Consider the following 16,192-nt stretch of genomic DNA (forward strand, 5'->3'; position numbering starts at 1 on the left):
CAGGACATAATACTCCAGCTGGGAGGCCCTTATAAATGTTGAATAGAACAGAGCAGTTACTTCTCATGTTTTAGATATAACACTTCCACCCCAAATATTTGCCCTTTTTTCGGAGCTGCATCATATTGTTGGCTCTTGATCAATTTGTATTTTTCTAAGCCCCAGATCCCTTCCAGTCATCCTACTACCTATTCACTATTCCTCATTTTCTGTGTGCATCTGATTTTTTTCCCTTACCTAAGTGCAGTACTTTGCATTTATCTTTATTGAATTTCATCTTGTTGACTTCAGACCAATTCTTCAATTTATCCTGATGTTTAGAATTGGAATCTTGTCCTCCAAAGTTCTTGCAACCCGTTTCACCTTGGTGTCATCCACAAATTTGATGAGCACACTATTGAATTAGTACTGAACCAAGGACAGACCCCACTAGGAATGTCCCCTAGATTGATAGTGGGCAGCTGAAAACTGTCGTGTGGCAGCTTAGACTAACAAATATATAGAATCATTTGATAAATGTTAGATGAATCTGAATATTTGTTGAAAGCAGCAGGAAATGTTAAATTTTGTGCAAACAAATCAGTGCATTTTTACTGTAAAGAAATTTTAAAAAAAACATTGATCCCTTATCTATGCACTTTAACTAGTGTGTGTCATGGCAAAACTAGTGAGGTCAAAATGCAATAATCACTAACGTGATATGTTTTAACCTTTGCTGATTAAGTTCATGGTGGCTGTGGGAAAATGCAGATATTCTGTGATAGACAAGCTTCTTTAGCCATTGAGTTCATATTGGATTGGATCTTGCTTTTCAGCCCTTTCTGGACATTTTGCAAGAATGGTATTTGGTTAGAAAATTGGAATGACAGTAAATGACAGTAAATTGCACTATTTGCTTTGAAGGAATTAGTCATGGAACAATGATGCTTTTTACAGTGTTAAAGGTTTTTTGGGCCTCCTTTTCTATCTTTAAGAATAGTGCTTAGTTGTACCTGTTGGATTTTTTTTGATTTTAGCCAAGAAAATAATTTGATCTGGCAATTTCACATTTTTGGTTAATAGCTTTTGATTTAGCAAAGCATGTTAAATATGTGAGTAGTCCCTTCAAAGCTGAGTTGAGCTGTCCAAATGCTTAACTTTTAGCATGCTCTTCCATGGCTTACTGACATGGATCCTGAATTTGAATAAATATGACCACACTCAGAGAGTGTTGCTCTATTGAAGTCCTATAGACAGCTTTCAACCATCCAAGCTGTTCCTTTTTTAAAGTTGAAGCTGCAACCAAGAACAGTATATTGTTCTCTGGGGCTATGTCTATACTGCTTTCTTCCTTTTGCAAAAGCCTATGCAAATGAAGTGTGGATTAGCATATTACTGTGCTTCATTTGCATAATTAATTAGGGGCCGTTTTTGTGCTAAAAGGAGCTGTGTAGATGGCTCCTTGTTGCGCCAAAACCCCCTCTTGCGCAAGAGCCGTTCTTCCTAAAAAAAGAGGAAGAATGGCTCCTGCGCAAGAGGGGGTTTTTGTGCAAGGAGGAGCCATCTACACAGCTCCTTTTTGCCCAAAAACGGCCCCTAATTAATTATACAAATGAAGCGTGACAATATGCTAATCCATGCTTCATTTGCATAGGATTTTGAGCAAGAAGGAAGCAGTATAGACATAGTATCAGTCTTCATCACCCCATGCTTTCTGCTTTTTACCACCCTTTTCTCTGTTCCTAATTGATAAATGTGCAACTTTGGAAGAATCCATCCCAAGTGATAATGGAACCCATGTTTTGGAGAGGTGGCAACTAGGTTGTATAAAGGGACAGTTCAGCAGTGATTGACTGGTTGAAAGTAACCGTGTCGGGAGGCCTTTTTTTCCTTTAAAAAACCCTCTCAGTGATAAAGGTGATTTGAGAGGAGGTTGGAGAGAAATGTGTAGTGTGAATTGGTCCAGTAATGTGCATGTTCCTGGTACATGCAATAAAAAGCAAATCATGTCAAATTTTTGCAATTTCTTACTGTCAGGATACTTGCTTTAAGAATACAAATCTTAAAGCAAGCAAGAATCAAGTATCAAGGGAAAATTATTCTGTTAAGTAAGAAATTGAGAGAAAATTTGTCACAAGCTGGAAAAAATACTGTTTTGCAACATCCTTAAAACTATATGCTTGTTGGGCTTAAACTGCTTTCTATAGAATGCCTGTTTATTTACAAGAACAGTTCAAGAGCTATTAGTTTTTCGGCTCTCAGAAGAGGACTGTCTAATAGTGTTTCCCATACTTTAGAAATGGAAATACAACCAGTACATAATTTCATTTTGTAGTGGGACAAGAAGGGATGGTAGTTAAGGGAAGTGGCAGACCACAGAGCTGAGGAAATGAAGTAGATAATCAACCGAAGGCAATAGAACCTTCTGATTGAGAACAAAATATCAAAATAAATCTCTAACAAAAGAATTAGTCCTCCATTTAATTTCTCTTGTGTTCATTTTTAAGTACATAGTTAACACAACAGAAGTTGTCGTGTAATTTTAAACAGGTGCCCCTTTCTTGTGTTCACTCTTCCACTCCATCCCAGTATTGTGTGTTGAGGTTTTACCCCTTTGCATTGTGTTTGTGTTTAGCCGGTTTTATAGCCATCAGTCCACAAGGTGGCAGCCTTTATTTACTTTGCAAGCTGTGTCGCACCAGTGTTGGACTTGCAAGCCTGTATCCTGCATTCCTTGATGAGAATTTTTCTGACTGCATGTGGCCTTTGTTAAATAAGGTCACTAGTAGGATGAGAGAGAACTGGGTTACTTCTCTCTGAAGCAGTGAGCCCGTCACAAGTGAGAACTACAGTCTCTGTTCCAAAGAAATAGGAAATGTACTTAGAGAAGTGTATATAATAAACATGTTCAAGGCTTTACAGCAGCTGGTCATTCAGTGTTGGCTTGGAAAGAATTTTTAACACAAGTGTGCATGTGGCATCTTTATAAAATAGTTTTTTATGGGGGGGGATGTAGCTGTGACCAAGCAGCCTTTTAGTACTCTGGCATCTGTCGCCTTCCCAAATAAAACATGTTTTTAAAGATTTGTCTAAAATCTTAAATTTGTAATGTAGTCTGACACCCAGCTGTGCCAGGTCAAATCTTTGGGATTTAACTTTTTCTTTTCGCCTACTGTAGAAGTAGATAGTAGAAAGCTTTCTGTTAAAGGAGAGACTATAAGCTGCTGTTAGCTTTACTATGAGATGTATATTAAAAATATATGAAATAGCTTTAGCACTGATAAGCAGAGCCCTTGAAAGAATAAGATGGCAAAGCCCTTCCTAATCCAAGCAACAACCTGCAGCCTAGACCTCTAAGTTACTTGAAGCCTCGATAGCCAAAAGCAGAGTATGATCCTCATGAACAACTAGCACCTGAATCTGGTGGTGAAGTTGGTTCTGCAGAGTGAACCTTTGGGAAGCGTGTTGAAGGCTTTGCAGTCTACACAGATTTTAGTCTGCTGGGTTGGGCCCCTGATGCCCTTAAAAGTTTTGAGTAACCTTTTTAGACCACAGAGAATTACAGCCTTGATTACCCAGTGTCAGTGACTGGCTAATAAACTGTAAAAGTATTCCTAATAAGTTGGTGTACCTAGCCCCTGAAGCCTAATTGGTCTAGTCCAGTAGGTTTAGAGACAGTGTTTTTCAAAGCCTTTTGTCTTTCTTTGCTTCTTTTTTTAATGATTGTGTCGAAATAGTGGAGTGGTTTGAGAGCTGTTAGCATTCAAACAATACATTTGTACAACTATTTCATGATCATATTTCTGGCCTTGTAAAATCTTGCTCAGTTTTGACCTCTTGAGTATATCCTCTTATAGAGGTCTAAAAGAATAAACCTAGGTGTAATGTTTCCTTCTAGTCACTGACTCATTTCCATTCCTCATCTCACTTATTCTGGGCTAAAATTGCCTTTCCATGTAACTTCTGGGTACTAGTGGCACCTCAGTAAGGCTCTGTTCAGGGCTGTATCACTGAATCCTTATGTCGATATAGCCTGAGAGAGAGATGGTTGGTCTGTGCTGAGCTGATGCACCAAAGGGTTTGTGTGACCTACCAACATTTTTGTCTTCAAGGTTGTAAAAATAAAGGAAAGAAACACATGAATGAGGTCACCCTTCGTGGGATTGGTGTGCACAGTGGCTGTCTCTTCCTAGGAAGATGAGAAATGAGTGCACACTTCTTTTTGTATGTTACAGCAGTGACTTCTAAATGCATTTTTATTCAAGTAGAAGTTTTACAGCTTATAAGTTTCTCCTGTTTTGTGTGGGTCATTCACACAGCAAGCGGCAAAAGAAAAGCACTTAAAGTTGGTTAAGGTGATTAAAATGGCAAGAGATTTGGCAACAAGTATAGTATCTGAATTTGTTTACAATGTTTTTTATATTACTGTGTCATATTTCCCATAGGCTAATTTGTGGGTGCCTATATACTCGATTATCTATAAAAGATAAAGTGGGATTTAATTTAATCCAATCTGTTTACTGAGCTCTTCTTCTGATTCTTTTATTCCCTTTTGAGTGCATAGCTCATAAGACTCCTTAAAATATATTGTGGTCTGGATCCTCTGGGCAGAGGCCAAGGCTGGTTTGTATCCAGGAAAGGACAGGACGTTTGTCCTTCCAGAACTCTGCATTTTGGGCAGTATCAGCTCCCATAGTTTATATATTAAAGTAGCAGGATTAGTTCTTTAGCACCAACAAAACATGATTGTGAGGACTGCAAAGAACATTTTAACTGATTTCAAATCTTGATTGGGGAAAAAAGTGAATCTTATGATTTTGTTGATACAGTGTCCCATGAGTCAGAAAATTGTTCTTACATCTATGCTTGAGTGCTTTAATTATTAAGGACAAAATCTGCATAATATGAAATTGAGAAGCTAATAAACAAAAACCAGAGTTTCACCATTGGGACCTTATTTTTCCCTAGTAATTCTAGATTATCTGGGTAATTGTGAGATCCATTTCCTATTAAGCTCTTAATACTTCAGAGCTGCCTCCATTTGCAGATCATAAATTAGTTTTCTAATTTGTAATTTAAAATCAGGATATTGAGGGAGTGGCGTGGCTTGCTACATTAGGAGCGGCTTTATAAGGTGTGTACAGAGCAGTTCCTCCTAGGTTCTGATGGAGGAAACCTTGGAGAATATTTGAACTGATTATTATATCTTGTTGTTTTTCTTCATTAATGATGGGGATGAGTCCAGATTGGAGTTTGGGTAGCACAGGTTGGGGACAGTTAACCCAGAGAGAAGCAAGTAAAAGTTCATTCAAGAAATAGTAGGGTTTGGTGAAATATTTCCTATGTGAAATTGATGGATAAAACAAAGGATATCAGTTAACGGCTTGATCATTTTTCTAAAACCTCCTTGAGTTGTGTGTAGCATGCCAAAACTTTCCAAATAAATGGTGTCAAACTCCTCAGATGGCAAGCAGACTAAATGCTTCAGAGGGCATTTTCACTTCATTCAATCTACACCAAACCAGCAGGACCTGAAGCAGCAACTATTTCCAGCTAAGTCCCTGAGTAGATTTAAATCCAGTTAAATCTAGACTGCGCAAGTGTAGCGCAGGGGCTTCTCTGAATTTTGGTACTAGTGGGAGTTGGTGATCGTTCTAGTCACAACTCTGGCATTGTATCGACTTTCCACACAGAGCTCATGTAATATACCCCAGTCTTTGGCTCCCTTAGTTATTCCAGTCCTAAGTTTCTTCTGATCAGAGTCTGCCAGCTGCACTGAAAACCTTGTTGACACAAGAACAATTGCGGTAGATTAACAAGCGTGATATGAAACATTTCAAATGATTAAATTCATATTCTTTAATCCAGCATCTATAACCACAATAATTCTGTGATTCTCAGCTCCTGCTGGGCTTCTGTAGCCATCCCCCCCCTTTGGTACGCTTTGTCTCTTCAGAACCATTCACTCTTGAGTTGTGGGGTATGGGACTGTGGCACTTCCACTCCCAGAACACAGTTCCCAAACTTGACCGATGAGGAAAAAATAATCAGAGTTGGAGATTGAATTGCCACCTCCATATAATGCTACTTTCAGACCAAACCTGTAGCGTTTCCCACAGAGGTGTTACTTGGGTTACGTCTCCACTTGCTGGAGGATCAATGCTCTGGCAATCGACCTCCCGGGGCTCGATTTAGAGGGTCTAGTAAAGACCCGCTAAATCGAACGCTGAAGGAGCCCTGTCAGTGACAGTACTCCTTTGTTGTTGTGAGGAGTAAGGGAAGTTGACGGGAATGTTTCTCCCATCAACATCCAATTGTGGGGCTGCCCTAGAAAATCAGTGCAAGGTGTGTTTACTCCAGCTACACAATTCACACAGCTGGAGTTGTAAATCTTGTATCAGTTTTCTCCACCAGTGAAGACCTGGCCTCAAAGAAATGAAAAGGACTTTTTTTCCCCTAAGTGTCAGTAGGGTATTCAAAATATTACACCATGCCAGATGATTATTTGGTATTAACTTCAAATGTTTTTTATAAGAAATCTTCTGTTTAATTATTTTACTTTTTGGTTAAATGTTCTCTCAATTTACTGGGGGGGAGGGGAATGAACCCCGAAGGAAAACTTCATTAATTTGAATAATAGTCCTTTTCAGTCACTTTGGATCAGTGCACTTCTGTATATCCCTGGGTCTGTTATCAGATCTCTCAGCATTCTAAATGACATCTTCTAGCTGTAAAGTGGCTATTTATCAATACATTTTGTGTTCAATTGCTTGCAAAATTCAGTACTTCCCCATAGGTTTTCTCCTCATTAGTGCTAATTAAGCAAGGCTCTCCAGAATGCATACATAAATAAAGCTCCTACAGTAGACTGAAGGTTCTCAAACCATGTTCTAGAGCAATGGTTTTCAAATTGAGATGCCACTCGGCCTCAGTCAGGCAGTGGGTCACCTTGCTGTAGGGCAGGGGTGGGGAACCTCAGGCCTGGGGGCCAACTGTGGCCCCCGGCTTGCCTGGATCTGATCTTGAGACTCCAGCGTTGGGGAGTCCGTCCCAACTGCGGAATTGGAGCACACAAAATCTACCAGCCTGGGCCCCTCTAGGCTCTGGTGTGCATGGGGAATGTGGAAAGTGTCTTTCTCCTTCTCAGGAGCCACATCAGAGACAGGGTTTTTTGCTGCTTGCTTGTGTGCAGCCCCCAACAGATTTTTTTGGTCAGTGGCCCCCGACCCAACAAAGGCTCCCCACTTCTGCTGTAGGGCGCTAAGGCAGGCTTCCTAGCACTGCGAACCACACTGCATTGCGGAAGTGGCCAGCAGCCGGTCTGGCTCCTAGGGTGGGGGGGGAGGGCTGTGTGTTCTGCCCCCACCCTCGGCACTGGCTCCACAGTCCCATTGGCCATTTCCTTGGCACAGAGCTGCTTGTGAGCCTCTGCCTAGGCGCCAGGCCTGTTGGTGACGGCTTCCAGGGCACAGTTGGGTCAGTGTCAGGAGAGGCCGGAAGCTGCCTTACTGCCAGCGACTCCTGGCCAGCAGTAGAGCAGGGGTACTAAGCCTGCACCCAACAATAGGCACCAACCCTCTGCTCCAGCCCTGAACAACCCCCCCAAGCTGGAGTCCCCTCCTGTACCCATCATTTTTCTCTGCCCTCCCCCCACGAGCCCACCCTCTAGTCAAAAGCTAATTATCTTGGGTTACAGCATCAACAATTTTCTCCAGCTGGGTGACGAGAAAAAAAGTTTGAAAACCGCTGCTCTAGTGGGTGCCGTCCCTTCTGCTGGAGACTGGCCTTGTGAAAGGCTAACCGGTAAGTGTCACCCTAAATAGGTAATGCCTACCGGTTCTGGGTAACAGGTGGGGGCTGGAGCAGCCCCAGTCGGCAGAGGGCCCGGGCATGCTGCTGGCAGCAGCAGCTGGGAGCTCAGGGTGGGAGCCCTGCAGGCTGTGTGCCACTCTGGGTCCCTGGCCCGGATCCCAGTTATTTGGTTAAAGGTTGGGTTGCCCTAATGTTCAACCAGCCAACTGATTAACTGGGGACTGTCTCCTGTAGCATCCTTTTCCTGTCTCAAAACGGTCCATAAGTCCAGAAGTGGGTAAACCAAAGGCTGACAGACTAGTGAAGAGAAACCTATTGAAAGATTTTGCTTCCTCGCTGGTGTCTCCTGACAGTTCATTGACCTTCTGCACTTCGAGTAGAGCTTACTCTTGCCTACTCAGGATATGTCCACCTCAACAGGGTCCTCTTTTAGGACCTAGTAGTCAGGATCAAGAACCAGACCCAAGAATCCTGCCACATCAACCTGGGTGGTTCTGCAGCTCATAGGGTTAATCTATTGCACAGACACTGGCATTGCTCGCACCTACGTGAGATCATCAGGTTAAATGAATGATTCCCTCCCTCCCTTGAAATCGCAGCAAAAATCCTTGCCCTTGCCCCAGAGAAACTGCTAACGGCCCTTTCACCACTGAGACTGACGACATAACTTGGTTTGGGATGGGAGCCTTTCTGGCAGCTCTTCCTTCACAGGCCTGTGTTCATCAGAGAAGAAAGTTGGTTGAAGTTGAGATGCGTGAATGACAAAAGAGGAAGCCAGGTCTCTCACCTACCCTTCAGATATGCTGCTCTGCGGAGTAACAGTAATGCGTTGTTAAGCATGCGCTTCAGGATGGACCCCTGGAGTCTGACTCAAGGAGGAGTCCTTTAGAAGCCTCCCAGAGGCAGATCTGAAGAAATTGAGTATCCTTGAATTACATCCAGGACTGAGTCGACTGACTGAGCTGCCCAGCTCTGAGGGGAGTGAGAATTAAACCAGAGAATTGCAGGCCTCATATTCAGGGAATGGGGATGCCTCAGGTTGATTTCGCTTTAAGCATCAGGAAATTAAATTGTTTTCCATCAAGCTCTTAGAAAAAGGACACTGAGGACAGAAGCACTCATTCAAGTGATCCAGATGCCTGATAAATATCTTCTAACCTTTCTCTCTGCTGGCTAAAGTGGCTGGGGAAATACGGGTGGACAATGCTAATACCCTCAGTGCTTCCTAGTAATTGCTTGTTACCTGATCTTACCAATTTGAGTGGGCAACTGCATGGATGCTGCCAGAATGCAGAGACGTTTAAGCTAGTCGCCTGGGGCTTTGCAAGCTAAACCTGTTAAACTTTGGGTAGTATTACCAGCTAGCAGCTAATTTAGGTACAGGGGAAAACTTACTTCTAAGGATTACTGCATGATGTGAGATGCACCTGTCATGATTATGAGGGTTAGCCAGCAGCCTGGGGATTAAGGGGTTAACTACACCTAGCCAGGTGGAGAGACCAATAACAATGTAGGTGGGACTTTTCAAACTGGGACAAAGGAATTTGTGTTTTTTTCTCTTCTCCCTTTTGTCTCTCAGTGAGCTCTCTGCAGCTACAGAGAGGGACAAGCATGTCTCTGTCTCTCTCTCTCTCTCTCTCTCCAAGACACCATTCTTCATTTTCTGTAAGTAGGGTAAAGTTTAGGCAGTTATTTCATGTCAGATAAATGCAGAAGTGGGGGCCAGCAAGTGTACCCCAAAGCCTTATCTACCAGGCTTTGGTATAAAACTTCCCCCAAGATCTTAAAAACCTAGATCTTGGGAATAAAACTTCCGCTGCCACCACCCAAATGTTGATAAAGAAATCAGGGGAAAGATCATTTGGGAAATCTTATCCCTAAAATAAAAATCAAGGCACACAATTAACCACTGCCAGGTTAATAAAAAGAAAAGAAAGAACTTTTATTATTACAACAATATTCCTGTTGCAAACATAATGACTAGATAGGGAGGTAACAAAATATACTCATGGAGAAACGCCATGGGCCTAGAACTTAGTTACAAAGAAAAGCCAAAACATCTTTTAAGCAGTGCCAGATCTCAGATCCCATACCCAATCCTTAAAACAATAAAACCTAACGAAACTGCCTAAACTTTACCCTACTTACGGAAAATGAAGAATGGTGTCTTGGAGAGAGAGAGAGCTTGCAAGGCTACTTAATAAAGTATGACAGAACTGACACACCCTATAGAAGCCTATGTCTAGCCAAGGCTTATCAGATTTCTTCCTAACAAAGCATTAGTATTCTTACACAATCTTATTGATTGGCACAAGGAAATAAGTAGATCAAGCATAACAACCACACGGTTAGTGGCATTACCCACAATTCCACTGCTTGCTGGGGTCGTAGAAGACATTGGGGGGTAAATTAGAGCTAAATAACAGCACAGAACACTGAGCGCCAGGACTGGTAGCTGTAAACAAACTTCATGGGGCTGCAGGAAACTTGGCCGCACCTATGGTAAGCAGACAGCCAGCTAACCAAAATTATTCTGGACCACAGATGTTGCCGGACCAGAGACGGATATTGTGGGACGAGAGGTTCAGACGATACTGCGCTTTTTCTCTACTCCTGTTCTCTTCTTTGCCAAGCTTAGATTGATTCATTTAAGCATTCTGATTTTGTTTTTGTTTTAAACTTGAGTGATCTGGGGTTGGGAAGGATGAAGAATAAGGAGAATATCAAAACTAACTGTTCTGATCTCACAGCAGCAGATTCTTCTCCCCCTCTCATGCCACCAAGAGACCGGGCTTTCCTTGTGCTTTGTGGTGACAGAAGTTGCTTTATTTCCTTTTCTGCATTTGAGCTAGGGACTGTGCATTCCATAGGTTTCATCCCAACCATGTCCATTCGAAGTGGAAAGTAGCCGTCTTGTCTGTTCAGTAGCCTCTCAGAAATGAGTTGGAACTGTCCAATTCCCAGTGAACAGATGTTCCAAGTGACAGCACCGTTACAGTTTGCACTAATTGTCAGTTTCGGTAACAAGGCCGATGAATGAATGGGTATGAAGCCCATGCTGTATGCTCGTCACTACAGATGCAGATGAGGGCTGAAGTATATTAGTGAGGGGCATGGAAGAACATTGTGATTTCCCTGCCCTTTCCGTATTCGTTCTTGGGATATATAGAGGATTTCAGTCTTCACAGCTGTCAGCCCAGACTTTGCACCAGCGTTTAAGGCACTTAACATAGACCTTTACCAAAGCCAAATTTTGGAAGACCCAAGAGGCTGTAGGGCACTGTTAATTGATGGACTTGTGGCTCATGGCACACCTGAGGTAAGCATTAGTCAGCTGTATCATATAGGCTATGGTCTTACTGCTGAATCTTGTGGCACATGACCTTTTGGACACATGATGGTTTGTTTCCAACAACCTGATGACATTGTTCCATTGTTTATGAAGATTTATTTCAACTGCAGATATACATGCTATATGTGCAGCTGAAATATTACCCCCACCCCAAAAGTTAAGCCTGTGGTGGCTAAAAAATGTGGTATAGCTCCTGTGATTTCTCCTCCTCCTCCCCCCCAAATAAACTATGTATAGCAAGAATTTATACTAAAACAAAACATACTAATAAGCTTGTGGAAAGGTGAACTGTCAAGCTAGCTGGACACAAGATACTATGTGTGTTCGACAGCCCAAGCCAACTTCTTTGTTTAAAACCACAAATTAAACTTAGCATACCCACCAGTACGCCTGTAACTATTGCCTGCTCTGAGCAAAAAGTCCTGGAAAAAATTGTCACCGTGCCAGGGTGCCGTCTGTCATAGTCAGGACTAGTAGGGAAGTGGAGCTTTGCAGATGCTCTCAGAGGTTATTTTGCTTGATGGTAAATAATCAATTTGATTAGACTGTCGAGCTTGTACTTCATTTTATTTTTCATTGTGCCATCGAACTCGGTGTTTCTTAGTAGGACTGTAATAGCTATAAATAGCTGCTGTTGTGTATACTGTGGACAGAGAATTCAAGCCAAGATGCAGCCGTATGCTTTAATAAAGCAGCAGAGGTGTACATTTTTCCCCTTCCTCCCCAGCAGATGGTAGTTTGCTTTTGCATTGGTTTTCTCCCTGCAATGTCTTTGAAGGTCAGAGGTCTGAGAATCAGTTTCCTGGTTGGTGCGTATGCTCTTTATTTTAAAATAAAGGGTTTTTTTAATGGTACATTAATTTTTAAACATTGGAGTACTGATTTTTTTTGGCCACGGTATGCCTTTAAAAGGGAAACAATGTATAGCATGGGAGTAATGCTAGTCGGAGTTTGTACAGATAACAGTAACAAAACCTCCTCAGGTAAGACAGGATTTTCAGTTTTAATAACCTAGCCCTTTACCTGGCGTAGTAATATTTCTCATTCAGCAGCAGAAGGCTGAGAGTATAAATTGAATCCAAGTAGATGAATAGCTGCCATCAGTTTAGTTCTGCTGTACTAGAATCCACAGGGCAGCAAACGGTAGCGGAGACAGCAGTTCAATTAAGATTGTGGTACAAATAAATCCATTGCTGTGTTTTATAGGCTTCTGGTTATAAACCTCTTTCTTGGGGCAGAGAGAGCTGACGTGTCAGCAGTCTGCCGAGTTGCTCTGACATAGTGTTCTGCGAAGAGCAGTCTGGTGAGGAGACTTCTACAAATACAGCTCTTGCCGCGGCCCCACTTTACTTAAAGTAAACTGTCTCCTGGACAGTTCATTTGCCTCCAGAAGTGCTGCTGTGCTTTCCTAGCCCAGGTGGCTGGAGAGTTCTTCTGAGGTCAGGTGCCCTCCAGGTGATTCACACTGGTGTAGACAGTAATTCCTCATTCCACATGTGCCTGCTTAACACATTTTCGCGATAGCATGATTTTTTTGGGGAACGTTTTTTGAATTACACGACTGTCCCCGGAATAACACGATTTCCCCAACCAGCCCGTCGCTGGAGGCTGCACGGGGCTTCCCCTGCCTCCCTGCAAAGCGACAGAGAGTTTGCTGCTTGCTGCACTGTTCCCCAGGAACCCCCCCTCACCAGACGCAGTGCCAGTCCCGGCATACCCATCACAGGGGCAGACTCCCAACCCAATTCCCCTCCCTTCTCCTCCCCTTCCCTTCCCAAGAGCCAAACACCTCCCCTCCCTGCTGTAACCCAGTCCCCTTTCTCCCCCAACCTTACGTCCCGGTCCCAACAGACACCACCGCTTGAAACGCAACCCGCACCTTTCTCATTATTTTCAATGGGAAAATTGACCCCGCATAACACGTTTTCACTTAACACGATCATTTTCTGAAACATATCTATAGTGTTAAATGAGGAATTACTGTACTAGGGATGTTAAATATCGGTTACTTGAATAGTCGATTAACCTCATGAATTCTTGTCAGTTACTCGAATATTCTGGCTGCCAGCCCCACTCCGGAGACAACAGAGCAAATGTAAATGAAAGTTGTAACAGACGAGGTGTAAGGTTTGATGGTATGTTGCATTTTTAAGGCTCTACCGTTTCGAAGATGGAGTGTAAACTGGTACACTCATGTCATCCTGAACATGCATGCAAAGTGCTCAAGGGCCTTTGCAACTGCTCAATGTACCACCTAGTAGCATTGTTTGAAAGCAAGACTAGTCACGTTTTCCCATGGGCAGCAAGAAACTATAAGTCATTGCCACTGCTTGGGACAGTTAAATGCCTAATTTTAGACATTTTAAGTTAAAATATGTTCCAGTCAAATCACACATCGGTGGGTAATTGTTCTATTAAAAAAAACCCTCCGCAATTTGGTAGTATCTTAATTATAGTGATTTACATCCTCTCTCAATATTGGCATGAAGGACATTTTCCTTACTGAATAGGCACCGTTCCATCAGCTTCTTCAGTTTGTTTCGTTAGTGGGGAGCAGGGAGGGAATCAAGAAGATGATCTTAGCGAGTAAGGACTGAGCGTGACAAGAATAGGAAAGGATGCAGCACTGTTTCAGTACGTGGAAAGATGGCTTCCGTGTCTCTGGCTGTTCAGAGCTTTCCCCAGCTGTATTGCAGTGAAAACTGACGGATGTGTTATCATTTTGCTTTGCTACCATTCAGAGGGCAGAGTGTAGTATGAAACCCACAGTTATGCTAACATCACTTGCTGTTGCTTGGAATGCTCCTGGGTACTAGTATAGTGGGTCACTGATGTTTGTTCATTGGGGAAGGGCCCAAAATGAGGCAGCTGGTGCAGTCATGGGAAAAACACTCTGACATCAGCCAAAAAAGCCAAGGTGAGTGATGCTGCCCTCAAACATAGCAGCAGGGCCTTGGGTGTGCTTACCCAGAGATCGATCTTCTAGGGTTTGATTTAGGGGGTCTAGTAAGAACCCCCACTGAATTGACTGCTGATGGCGCCCCTGTAGATCCTGGTATTCCACGGGGTTGCGAGGAGTAATGGAAGTGGATGGGAGAGTTTTTCCTGTCAACCTCCCGCAATGGGGATACCGCAGAAACTTGACTCATGGTACATCAACTCCAGCTATGCTAGTCTGTATCTTAACGCGTATCTTAACGCAACTTTCTCCCTTCTTTCACTCAAGGGTTCCACGTTTCCATCCTATCTGTCTATAAGACAGAACCCTGGAAGGAATCCTTGCATTTCCCTCTTCTGTCCCCCTCGGAATGCTGCTCTTTTCACCAGGAAGTTGCCTCTGGATAGTAGTAGTTGTTTCTCTGACTTGTTAAGTATCTGATGCACTTTTCAAGGCATTTCTCTGAATTGACTTGTTAATGATACTCACTGTTCATAACCCACTCTCCTGTTCTTCCCTTCCGATGTCTTCTATGTTTGATCAGAGGGCTTCTTGGTTTAAGGGTTAACCTCATTATCAAGAGGCTGCTTTTTCTTCCATCTCCTACTGACATCTGTTAGAACATGCCTAGCATTTCAAGACAGAAAATGCCTTGGTTCCAGAGAACAGCCCTAGATAGAAGGCATGTTGTGTGGCTTTTATAGTTTTGATAATATACTTTTCATTTTCCTGTTGCTCATGGAGTTTGGAGGTCTTTACTGTGAGTACTAATTTGCTTGGATTTCCCAGGGTTAATGCAAAGCTGCCACACTGAAAGGGGCGAAGGGTGGAACACAGTCAATCAGCAATAGCCTGTGGTATATTATTCATACACCATGTGGTCAAATCTTTCTTACTACCTTCCCAGTGTGAGCTGTCAGCTTTGACATTTGGGTATGTCGTCATGCGGAAGGGAGAGTTGAACTGAGAAACATTTTAAATGTCTGAACAAAGGTACTATCTGCAGGAGGGAGATTATTTAGTTACGAAAGTCCATTTTCAGTAAATCGATTTTACTGCGAACGGTGGGTGGGGGGCTTGCATCGCATGATCTGTGCCTAGGAATAGAACTCCATGCTGTTTGAGTCCATTTGTGGCATCTGACTTGCCCTGGTACAGAGAGAATGTTACATATTTTTCAAACTGCACACTTTAGGAGAGAATTGTACTAGCCAAGTATCAAACTTGAAGGCATTCAGGCAGTAAAATGTCCTGTTCATAAGTGCACATGTTTTATCTAGTCCTTGATTTCTCCTTTTGCTCCTCAGTATCGAATTTGATCGGGACTGTGACTATTTTGCTATTGCCGGGGTGACGAAGAAGATTAAAGTCTACGAGTATGGCACAGTCATTCAGGACGCAGTGGACATTCATTACCCTGAGAATGAAATGACCTGTAATTCCAAAATCAGGTATGCATTGCCTTTCCGTGAGTCCCAGCATGCTATAGATTAGTGTCCCTTCTACATAATAAGTAGAGCCTTGCTTTTCTTTATCCTTTGCTCTGTGCCGGTGAAGGGGCGCTAGAAAAGTTGGATTAGAGCTTTATTTGTATTCACACTGGCGGTGGGCAGTTCAGACCTTCTCGGTTCACGTAAAATTACATGAATTGTAATGTTAGATCCTCACACCCAGAGACTGCGTTTAAAAGTACTCAAAGACTTATTGCCATCGCTTGTGGAGACGGGGAATGGGTGCATTTGACGGGCTCACGCTTTGAGAGAGCTCCAACCTGCAAAAGAGCTGCTCTGTAAAAAGAGATTAGAAACAGCACGGTCGCGATTCCAAAGGAAAGAATCGATCACGGCTAGGGAGGATGTTGGATGTACATCGCTGAAAAGGAATGGAGAGGAAAAGCATCGTGGATGGGGGAGGAGGCCCCAGAATGAAGATCTTCCATAACAGACAAATAGCTGTTACCCCATGTAATGAGCAGTAATGAACATTTGTTTCCACATTCATTTTTTTTAAAGTGACCTGCTGAGCCACAGATGGGAAGGAGTAGTTGTGGATGACCGTACATTAGAAGGGGCCTAGATTTAAAGAGCATAGAGTGCTTGGTCTCCCCTATA

The 16,192-nt window shown here is 42.9% G+C and overlaps 1 protein-coding gene across 2 annotated transcripts in view; it reads left to right on the forward strand.

Moving 5' to 3' along the window:
* Positions 1-16,192, forward strand: part of COP1 (COP1 E3 ubiquitin ligase) — a 145,925-nt gene that overhangs the window by 49,104 nt on the left and 80,629 nt on the right. For both annotated transcript variants that reach the window (XM_075936898.1, XM_075936899.1), the window contains exon 12: positions 15,389-15,532. In XM_075936898.1, coding sequence (XP_075793013.1) covers positions 15,389-15,532 — 144 coding nt within the window. The remainder of the gene's footprint in view (positions 1-15,388; positions 15,533-16,192) is intronic.

Source organism: Pelodiscus sinensis, chromosome 9 (assembly GCF_049634645.1).
Source record: "Pelodiscus sinensis isolate JC-2024 chromosome 9, ASM4963464v1, whole genome shotgun sequence".
Lineage (NCBI taxonomy): Eukaryota > Metazoa > Chordata > Testudines > Trionychidae > Pelodiscus > Pelodiscus sinensis.